The 11453-nt window shown below is 33.7% G+C and overlaps 1 protein-coding gene across 1 annotated transcript; it reads left to right on the forward strand.

Moving 5' to 3' along the window:
- The first annotated feature begins 582 nt into the window (after positions 1-582).
- LOC126698633 (uncharacterized) lies at positions 583-8915 on the forward strand. The gene is made up of 8 exons (XM_050396003.1): positions 583-857; positions 4118-4330; positions 4442-4633; positions 4718-4918; positions 5087-5167; positions 7044-7179; positions 8290-8379; positions 8509-8915. The coding sequence occupies exons 1-8, from the start codon at positions 753-755 to the stop codon at positions 8580-8582; spliced, it is 1092 nt and encodes a 363-aa protein (XP_050251960.1). The 5' UTR covers positions 583-752; the 3' UTR covers positions 8583-8915.
- Positions 8916-11453: the final 2538 nt, after the last annotated feature.

Consider the following 11453-nt stretch of genomic DNA (forward strand, 5'->3'; position numbering starts at 1 on the left):
AAACAATATTTCTCCACTAAAATGGGGTTGATATTGAATTTATTACTTTTTGAAATCTCAAAATTTAATTTGTTACTTCTTATCACCCTCCCACAATAGATGGTAGCAGACAGCCCATTTAAAAAAAAAAAAAAAAAAAAAGTCTTTAACTATTGGATCGCTCTTAAGAGATTTCTTAGGATTCGTTTGAATACCGCTTATTACTGAAAATTGAAAACACTGTAGCAAAATAATTTTTAAATGTGTGAATAATATCGTAGAACCCAATTTTAAAGTTGTTTTTTTGGAAAAAAGTACATGTGGGTCCCATGAACAATGTACGGGATTCACTAAAAAATGCTAGACGCACAAATTGTGTTTGGTTTGCCACTATCCAAACATACACTTAATATAATAACCAAATATACGTGTGAACGAGTCAACTTAGGAGGCATTATACGCTAGAAAGAATAGTTAAGCGTTTAAAGAGTTTTGGACTCATAATTATGTGATATGTGTGGGTTGGGTACAGTTCTTGCATAAATAGAGTTGGGTTGGGTTTAAATAGTTCACATATTGTATATGAGTGGGCCGAAGGCTAAACCCACCTGTTCCCCCATTCTCGCCACCCTTTACAACTTTCTCGCATGTTCTTTGTCATTGGAACTGAAGTGCTCTCTCTCTCTCTCTCTCTCCGGCATAGAGAGGCAGCCAAGCCAGCAGAGACTAATAAGTAGTAAAAGGTTGCAAAAAAAAAAAAAAAAAAAGGAATAATGGCGCTATGGATGGAAACTGGGTCGGAGCCCACCACCCAATCCGAGAAAGATGACCTTGAAGCTATTGAAGCCCTCAAACACTCTACTGCCCTTGAACTCAAGGTCTCTTTCTCTCTCTCTCTTCATATATATGTGTGTGTGTGTGTGTGTGTGTGCGTGAACAATTTAATCCGTTCAAAGTTTTGAGGACCCATCTCTGTATTTTGCTTAAGCAACCAACATGGCCTTTAAAATTTATAAACTTGCATTATAAATGCTCAAAGCGTGTGGTTAGTTAGTAAACCCAATAGGGTTGGCACTGTTGTCTTATAAATTGTTATGTGTTGATTATATCTGATCATGGTTTTGTAATGCTTTATCTACGTTGCCATATTATTTGAGGGATTGAGTACATTTTTAGTTTTTAAGAGATGCTCAATGAAAAATTCTGGGAATGAATGAGATTCTTTTATTAACACAAAGGAACCTGAATCACAAGAAGTTCAAAACAGAACACAACACTAAGACAAAATACAAGCTACACAACTTAGCTAATCTAAAACAGAAAAATAAATTCCCCGATATATACACAGCATCCTATTACATTATATAATTTTTATGCCCTTTGTTTGTTGCAATTCTAGATCTCACATCATTTTTAATTGCCCATATGATCTTGTCATAACTTAGAATCTGATCATTATGGAATCTTGCATTTCTTTCGTTCAAATCTGGTAGATAAATGCAGCCTAAGAAACTTGCACAAATTATACTTTGTAAAACCCTTTACCCTTTAGAGAGTTTATACCCCCAATAAGAAATCATACCACCTCACCTGCTACACACTAACCAAGCACAATTTCAAGACTTGCCACCACAATCTTCTAAAAAAGGAGCAATCATAAAAAAGATTGATAGTTACAATACTTTAGACCCCAAATTTATGGCTATTGTCAATTTTAAACTTACTATTGAATTAAGCCCAATTGTTTAAGTAATTAGCCAATTGGCATTATCATTGATATGAAACACGGCAGAAAAGGCCAAATAAACAATCACACCCACGAGAACACCGAAGTGTTTATGGAGAGAAAAACATGGGAATCAGGCGAAAAAAAAAAAAAAAAAAAAAAAAAAAAAAAAACTTTCTGAGGCTTATAGCCCCAAATGATCCACTAAACAAAAATAGTTGCAGTACACATCACTTACAAAACTCTCCAAGCTATGACAATGTACTCTAGTCTCCAGCTCTTGCTAACATTGGATTCTTCGAACATTTTCTTCTTTTTAGTCTCTGTATCCGCGATTTGAGCCGCCAATTTCAAAACCAAGTTTCCTTGGTCACTCCAAGGCCACTTGGAGATTTTGGGCATGCTCCAATGATTCCCAAGCACTAAACAGTATGAAGAGCTCTAAAGGTTTCTTTGTGCGTGATGGTTTTAATCTCCTCTCATAGTAATTGACAATTAGAGAGGGAGAAGGTAGAGAGAATGAGAAGGTTTTAGCTTTAGGGTTTTAGGGCTCTCTCTAGCTCTTTGATATGGGGACTTTTAGTTCTAAAATAGTGTGAAATGAGGGTTATAAAGAGAAGCAAAGGGCTGGTACTGTAGAGAAGTTGTAACTGAATTCTCTCAAGTTATAGCGATTTTGCTCGAGCTAGTGTCCTAAAAGTGAGGTGAAATTGTTGTCTCAACCAGGTTTCAAAATGTGAACTAATCTGACAGATCGCCTGATACTCTGAATTTGCTCTTGCCAGTTTCTTGAGCTTGCAATTTCAAACTTCAGCATCTAGCCTCTTCAACCCATTACAAATTTAACTCACAACAGTACATAATTACAATGCAAATTAATAATTCAAATTACACCCAAATTTGGCATAGAATATGCCAAAACATTAAGGGTCCTAACAAAGATGATCTCTACACTCTAAAATAATGCCGCCTTATGGAATGCGTTGTAGCCACATTTAACCTGCCAATCATTAGTTGATAACCTGTCATTGACAGCTAACCAGCTTATAAAAGGATGCTTAAGGATATCTTTAGAAAACCAAATTTGTTTTTATCAAACCTCAACTGGTTGCTTCCTTCTAATCCCATCCTAAGCTTAAATGCATGTATACTGTCTAGAAGATGATAGTAGCCATTTAACTGAATCCTCTTGAGCTAAGCTTACTTGTAAGAGGCCACTTTGAATCTCAACAAGTTCCTCAGATCTAGCAGAGGGCCAGTTCCAGCAACTATTATGCAAAACTTTAGAATTGAAAGAACCAGAACTATCACACACCAGTTTGAAATGCATGTATTCTGTGATTTTTTTTTTTGTTAATTATAAAAAAATTATATCATTTAAAGGCTTGTAATCCTGGAAAGATAGTTTTTTTTTTTTTTTTTTTTTTTTTTTTTGCAAATTAAAGGCTCAGTTAAATACCTGACAGGAACCTTGCGCTCCTTATATACAACATATATAGAATCTAATCGTTGATTTTGAAACACACTTTAGCAAAATAAGTCACTTTTATTAACATTGGCTTCAAGACTCGATAGGAAATGAAACTCATCCCAACACCTTTTTAGTGATCCTCATTGTCTTCAAAATTATTTTTTTAAATAAATTTTCCAAAAACACGCTTAATTGTGGAATTCTGATGGGATTCAGTGACCTCATTGTCTTCAAATCATTGGCAACAAATAGCATTTCATCAGCAAAAGATGAGATAGCCTCACTTTAAAGCATCTAGGATGGGGTTGGAACCCTTGATCACTAATAGCAGCTTTATGCATGGACATAGAGAAAAGCTTTATGAGGTGAGTGAGGATCCCCTTACCTTAAAATGCTTCCTATGAAAATGACCCTCATGGTTCCTGTTGGAAGCCACAGAAAATTTGGGGGTAATAATGAATACTTGACTTTGACCCAGGCTGCAATCTGATCTGGCACTCCAACAGCAGCAAGACAGCAGCGAACAAACTCCCAATTTATGGAATCATTGGCCTTTATGTGGTAATGTTTGATACTGCATGTGACTATAGCAGAATCTTTGTTATAATTCTTCACTATTTCCTAAGCTAGAAGAATAATTGCCTGATACTATTGCAATATTTGATGGATCATATCTGGATGCGTTTGATATCCATGGAAGCCTCTTAGATGCTCTCACCGGAAGCCTCTTAGATGTTCTCACCGTCAAATATTTGGTCATACTCTAAGTGCTTACTAGAAAAAAGAAAACACCATATATTTGGAGAATCCTTTCTATTAAAAGAAAACATCATATGTATTATCCTGTGCTCAATTACAGTTCGATGAAGGGATTTTTTTTTTTTTTTTGGCAGGGTTCTTTTATTGTTACCTAACATTTTTGTGGTTTGGTTGGTTTGCAGGAAAATGGTAACCAGTATGTCAAGATGGGTAAAAAACATTACTCTGATGCTATTGATTGTTACACAAGGGCGATTAATCAGAAGGTTTTAAGCGACTCTGAACAGTCAATTCTCTTCTCAAATAGAGCCCATGTGAATTTGCTGCTAGGAAATTACAGACGCGCTCTAATGGATGCTGAGGAGGCAATTAAGCTTTGCCCGACAAATGTCAAGGTGGTAATTTTTATTTTTGTTTACTCTGCTAAGATGCTTTTTGTCTAAATTGGCAGGGATTTTAGCTTTGTCTTGGTTCTTTTGTTTTGATGATGTATGAATTTTGATCAGGCACTCTACCGAGCTGCCAAAGCATCTTTGTCATTGAACTTGTTGGTTGAAGTGAAATCATTTTGTGAAAAAGGACTTGAACATGATCCAAACAACAAAGAACTAAAGAAGCTTGCAGAGGAGATTGATTTACGGAGGTTAGAACATGAACAGCGTGAGGCTCAAGTTTCCAGGGCTGTTACTGGGGCTAAGGTTTGACAACTGCTCTATTCAAAACATATCTTGTTTAATACCTTGAGGCTCATACTCCCCTCTTCCCCTCCTGAAACATTGCAGGATCTTGTTTCCGCGATTGAAGATAGAGGATTGAAGATTGGGAAGGCTATGTTCCAAGAACTTACTGGATTAAGAAAGCCAACATTAGATAATAATAATATTCTTCACTGGCCAGTTCTTCTTCTGTATGCGGAGGTTATGTCCAGTGACTTTATTGAGGACTTCTGTGAGACCGACATGTTTTCAGCTCATCTTGACATGATATCCTTTTCAGTAGAGTGCTTTATATACATTCCTTTTTGGGTTTTTTTTTTTTTTTCCTTTGGGGGTGGGGGCCCTGGGAAGAGAATCTACTTTTAGAAAAGTTGCAGTTATGAATTTTGTATATGATATTTTATGTGCTTTCTGTGATCTCCTTAGCTTTCAAACATGTTTTCAGATACTTGTCCACCTTTGCCTTGGGACAAAGAGAACAATTACACCCGTGAATCTATTGAGTTATACTACGAGGTAAGCACTTGTATATGATTCTTATTTCGGTGACTACTATTGCCTTTTCAACATTTTAGTAATTAGAGTTTCCTTTTTTTTTATTTTTATAAAATTTTTACAAAAAGATGTCAAAGTATTGTGTGACATTGAACACATTAAACAAGTTCCCTTTATGTCTGGTTTTGTCATATCGTATATGTTTCTCTAATTCCTTGGCTAAGTCAAACATAATTAACAATTTGTTCGACCATAGTAGCTAATTGATAATAATTATAAGAATCTCAACTTGTCAAATAAAGTGTTTTATGGCATAATATCTTTTGAAGTTTCTGTTGAATGTTGGGTTGAGATCAATGTATTAGCATGGACTTAGGTAGGTGTTTGGCATGACTATTTAGATGTTAGATTTGTCTATGTCCTTAATTTGTTAATGACCTCTAGTTCAAAGGACATTTCCTTCCATCATAAGAACAAGTTGGAGGGGCATGTCATAAGTTCAAGACCCACCATTATTCCCCCTCTCTAAAATAGCAGAAGTTTTATTAATGGAAGTGCACTTCCGTTAACTTTATTGTCTCATTGGGCTAGCTAACTTTGATCTTTGGCCTCACATGGGCTACTCAAAATGGCTAACTTTGATCTTTAGCCTAATATAAGCCACTCAAACAAAAGTGAATCACATGTCTCACTTTATGTCCTCTTCAGCCTTTTTTTAAAATTTATTTTTCTTTTTCCTTTTTTGGTAATTTATTTTGTTGCAGCTTATGCTGCATTACGCAAAACAAAAAGTTCTTCAGCTGCAGTATTGTGACAAAACCCTTTATGAAACGACCAAATAGTTTTGAGAAATATGAAAAGAAAAATAAAAAGAATAAAAAACATCATAGGCATTCAGTCACTTGGAGTAAGCTATTTTAAGTAGCTCATGTAAGGCCAAAGATCAAAATTAGCCAGCCTGGGGAGGCAATCATGTTACACCCAAAATGTCACATTTATGAGGTTTCTGTTACTTTAAAGAAGAAGAAGAAGAAATGGAGCATATTCATGGGACACAAAATTTTGATTCCTAGCATTGGCATGCATGAATAAAGGCATATATGCATACATGCACCCACAAGCTGTAGGTATTTGAAACTTTTGGCTTCTTTGTAGCTACACCAATGGAAATGCAATTCCTGTAGTTTTGTTTTATACTTCCTTGATTCTTAGGGACTCAGTGATTGATTTATGCTACCTATATGTCTACAAATGTGTGTTTTTTTCTTTTTATAGGGTTTTCTTTTATTTTTTTGGGAGAGAGAAGGGGGGGGGGGGGGGGGGGGAAGGTGGTTAAATTAGTGAGTTTTATATGCTTTCTGGGACCAATGAACTCCATTGATAATTTAGATTTGGCCAACTAAGTGGCTAAGTTATAATGTAATACAGATTAATAGGTCTGGATAAAATAGCCTAGGAAGCACAGACACTTCATTTAGGGTAACGTACCGGTGTTGCACCAACCATTTCATGTTATAATTTTTTCATAAATTGCTCGTGTCACCGTGTCGTGCCCATACCTGTGTCCATATCCATGCTTCCTAGAAAATAGCCAATCTGAATTTGCACTGCTACATTAACGTTTATGTTAGTGTACATTACAGTTTTTTTAAAACAATATTAGTGTCATTAAACTTCTTAGGCCATTTACAGTGCTGCACACGATATTATGCTACAGGAAATTGTCATAATAATTCATAGGAGATTACTGATCCTAAGTTCTCATAATCATCCTTCTGTCCATCGCAATTCTCTTGGATATTTTTACGTAGAAATCCTTCAAGAAATAATTATCTGATCTAGAAATTGCCACCATTGTTATATCTCGTTTCTAATTGCTTAGTTCTTGATTTATCAGGCTGGTTCTGGAGTCTGTCTATCAAAGTCAAAACTTCTTCGTTATCTCCTAGAGGGAACTGCCGCTTCTCATGTAGAAAGCATTGATGTAGATGAGAAGGATGCAACTGAGGGTTTGAATCTTGGAATCTCTGCAGGTAGGATGTTTTGTAATCTCCCTTACCCCACTTTCAATGTCAACTGATGTCTTTTTCCTAGTCAGTGGTTTGGTGATCATGTTTTAAACATGTTGTTTTATGTTGGAGTCTGTTGGACTCTGAAATTAGAGAAACCTGGTGAGCATGTCTTTTGTTTTTAAGTATATATGGAGCTATTTTGTTGGTGGCCTTTGATCATGAATGAAGTAGCTTCATCCTTTTTAAGCAGCCATAGATACAGCAACTAATGAGTAATGATTCACCTATCAAAAAACAAACTTCTTGTGGCCTACTAAGATTGAGGTCTTGCAGCTGATATTATAAATTAGAATGTCATATTAAGTTGTTACTTGGAAGTCTGATGACAATATATTAAAAATCACTTGTGTAAGTTAATCCGATCATTGTTGACTTCAGAAATACATGAATAACTTATCCAATTATATTACTGGATTTGTTTTCTTTCTATTTTCTTTTCCTTTTTAGCAAATTCATTCAAGAGGTGGTGTTTTAAATCGATGGTCTGGTAGAGTACATCATTTGATTTGTGTAAAGATTTCATGTCTCTTTATAACAGCAAAATAATGATATCCATAAAAAAAAAGCTCAATCATCTATATTGTACATAGATTTGTTCTGACATCTGATTGTGTGGGGCACTTTTTGTTCATACTACTTTTTAGGGTGTCCTGAAGCTATACATGACCATGCAGCCACGTGTCTGTGATACATATTTCCATTATCTATTGACAGCAGATGTGCTAATGCTCATTAACTCATGTGAGCTCCAGACCATTTCAAGACTGATTTTGTCTTTTGGTCATTTGCTTAAACTGAGCTTGAGCCCCTGATGCCATTGTCACTTAACTATTATCATAAGGAAGCAAGAAATGCTAGATAATGTATGGAACTAAGTTCACCGACACTTTGATGCTTAGACCTGATACTCTATATACATTTTATATTTTATTGCCAAGCATGTCAGCACTTTTAGTACATATATTCTAGATGCTTATGTTCCCTCTTTGTTATTTTCTTAACGCCCCAATGTGGTTACTCTGTGGATAACACATGCATATCAATGTGAACTTTATACTCAATGTTCCACAGGCGAAGGCTCAAAATGGGTAAAAGTAGGCGAGAAAAGAACACTTCACGACGTCCTGAAAGAACCAAACTTTATTATTCCTGGGATCCCAGGTATGTCTTCACTAATGGTTTCAACCAAATTAAATGTGATTCTGACGTTTAATTTCCTTTTCCTTTACATTGAAAGGAATTCCGTTTGGTTTCTTTAGTAATCTTGTTTTCTCACTTTATATGATGCAGTCTTTTATGTTGTTTCAAAACGCTCCAGCTTCTATAAAGAATTCAAAGCAGGGAAGTGGGTTCCTCCACCTTAAGTAATTAATTAGGACAGTGAGTAGCATATTTTTTTTTTGAAGTGACAGTGAGTAGCATTGAAGGTTGGCGATTTTGTAGATGCGCCAAAGCAAGCAAGCAATCTTCATAGTAGGACTTGGATATGAATTATGTTGCTATATATGTCACCACCCAGTTAAAGAAATGGTGTTAACACTTCGGAGGTCTATGCTGTTGCCATCATCATCATTGAAGACAAAGGCTTTGTAATTTTCCTAACGTGTCATTAACTTAGGTAATTTCACTTTTATAATGCTTGTACTAGAGAGTAGAGATTTGTAAAAAATAAAATAAAGGTTAAATTTTGTTGCACACATCTAGACGCACAACTTTGGAAATTGTGTGTTCAAAATACGATTTAAGTATAATTTTGAAAACATGATTTTACCATTTCAAAATTTCAAAATGGCACACGTGCTCCGTACATTGTCGGTAATGATTAGTGCTCTAAAATAAATAGAGCTGAAGTTATTTTTTATTCAATTGCCAAGGATTTGTTATAATGTGACAAATGGTTAAATTTTCAGTAATCATTAATTAATGTGGCATTTGGTACGGGAAATCCACATTACTCCCAATATCTAGATTACTGGGAATGTGATGCCTTGCAGATGCCTAGGAATTTAACTATTCCTATGTTTAGTTTAATTAGGAATCTAATAAGATTCTTAGGAATGTGAGATTATAATGTTTGGTTTATTCATATTAATCTTAATTGAATTATTTATTTTTCCAATTCTATCCTTAAATTTGTAAATTCAATATAAGTCTTTAAAAAAAAAAATCTTCCTCTAAATAAAAAAAAAAATATATAAACTATAAATTATGACAAATTCATTTAAACTATAGTCTAACATTTCATTTTTTTTTTTTCATACGTGAAACCTAAATAAAACTTTGTTAATGAATATATCAATAGAGTTGTCTTTAAAACTTTGTTAATGAATATATCAATAGAGTTGTCTATCCTATTTATGTTGTTTTGGTGGGAAAAGATAATGTTGTTTAGGTGGGAAGAGATAAAGACAGGAAAATATATTACTGATTTGTTTTATATTTTATCTCAATTGCTTAAATGATAAGAAAAAAGTGTTAAAATTGTCAATTTATTAAAAATACAATTTCCTTTGAGTTTGGGAATCTAGATATCCTCATGTTTTAAAGGAAATTCACATTCCTACTGAAATGGGGTTAAAGAGGGGAATTTAGATTCCCTGGCCTCTGATTCCCCAGTGTGATTTGCAATCAAATATGAGAATCTTTAAACATTCCGAGGAATCCTAAAACATTACCCTGTATCAAACACTACATAAGATAATTTATGTAAAGTTTTATTATCTAAGTTTCAAGAAAATTAAAATTCTACTACCTTCTTAAAAAAAAAAAAAAAAAAAAAAAATCTAAAACAGGCCTTTTGATAGATTCTACAATAAAGTCATGAATATCTTTTGAGACAGAGGTATTAAGTCATAAATGTCCAATCCCTTCTAAAAAGAAAAGAAAAAAAAAAGGTCACAAGTATCCAATCAATAGAATTCTATAGAACATTTTTTTTTTTTTTTTTTAACATAGTGTTTCACGAACATTCTCTAGAATATTAATTGGGCCCATTTGAATGGACCAAGGAACCTCTCTTAATATATAAGAAAATTAAATTTCTATTTCAACTAAAACTCTATTTCAAAAAAAAATTCAAAAATTTTAAAATAGATTATGTTTGCATTTTGATAATTTAATCTAGATGACACTTTATTATAAATTTTCAAAATGGCTTACCAAGTTTCAATAATATTTTAAAAATATATATTTCTTTTATACAGAATTTTGGAATAATTCGTACATTGGTCATAAGTGTGTGTATATATAATCTGATCTATATTTGTGATTCTTTTTCAGAATAATTTGTGAAATTGGTTATGGGGTTTACCAACATTTTAGATTAGATAATTATGATTATAAAAAAAAATGATGATTATATAGGTATAAATAATGATACCCAAAAAAAAAAGTCTCTGTGACTTGTGAGAGTAGGTGTCTTTCTTTTGTGTTTTTATTTTTTTGGGTTTTTTTTTTGTTTTTTTTGGTTTTTTGGTTTTTTTTTTTTTTTTGTTGTGTTTTTTGTTTGTTTTATTTATTTATTTATTATTATTTTTTTTCACATTGTAAATGTGAGCCTTGATGAGGTTGGCTTAGCGCTAGAATTGGATCTTCTCTAATTAGCAATAAAAGTTGTATCTGAAATAACTTTCCACCAAAAAAAACCCACTTTTTTTGGGGTTGATTCTTAGCCCCTGGATTATGATTCCAAGGGAGGCTCCAGGTTGTCAAGGAGTATATTCATTCAACAGGAGAAGATTCAGATTCATTTACCTAGATTTAGAAAATATCATTTACAGCGCAAATGGAAAAATTAAACAAGGAAAAAATCGGTAAATCTGAAGTGTACGCTACCATATTTATAGATGTATTTTTTCCAAATGACTTTGAATGTTGCACGCTTCTGGAGTATTTGGTAAAAATATACTTTGTACAATTATAGTCCAGTTTGATTTCATTTGAGATCCTATTAAGTAGGGAAATCAGTCATGATTCTAAGCAATATTTTTTTGTTACGTATCAAGTGTCCTAGTTCAATTAGGAATCTGTTCAAATCAGATTTTCTTAGACTATAATTTTTGTGTCACGACTTTTGTCACAGCTGTGATATTCCAAATAGTAACGAACTAACTACTTTTTTTTCCACCACTCACAGTCACGAGTTTGCTGATTTTTCTCGTTTTGTTAAGCATTAGTGTTCAAGTCCAACTAAGAATTTATTGGAATCATTTAAAGCCAACCTAGTCCAACTAAGA

The sequence above is a fragment of the Quercus robur genome, chromosome 9 (assembly GCF_932294415.1).
Source record: "Quercus robur chromosome 9, dhQueRobu3.1, whole genome shotgun sequence".
NCBI lineage: Eukaryota > Viridiplantae > Streptophyta > Magnoliopsida > Fagales > Fagaceae > Quercus > Quercus robur.

What these genes read in the sequence shown, in the direction of transcription:
- LOC126698633 (XM_050396003.1), top strand. Translation starts at nt 753, where the DNA reads ATGGCGCTATGGATGGAAACTGGGTCGGAGCCCACCACCCAATCCGAG. An exon ending in TTTGCCCGACAAATGTCAAG is followed by an intron (nt 4,331 to 4,441) that starts GTGGTAATTTTT and finishes AATTTTGATCAG; the next exon opens with GCACTCTACCGAGCTGCCAA. An exon ending in TATTATTCCTGGGATCCCAG is followed by an intron (nt 8,380 to 8,508) that starts GTATGTCTTCAC and finishes TATATGATGCAG; the next exon opens with TCTTTTATGTTGTTTCAAAA.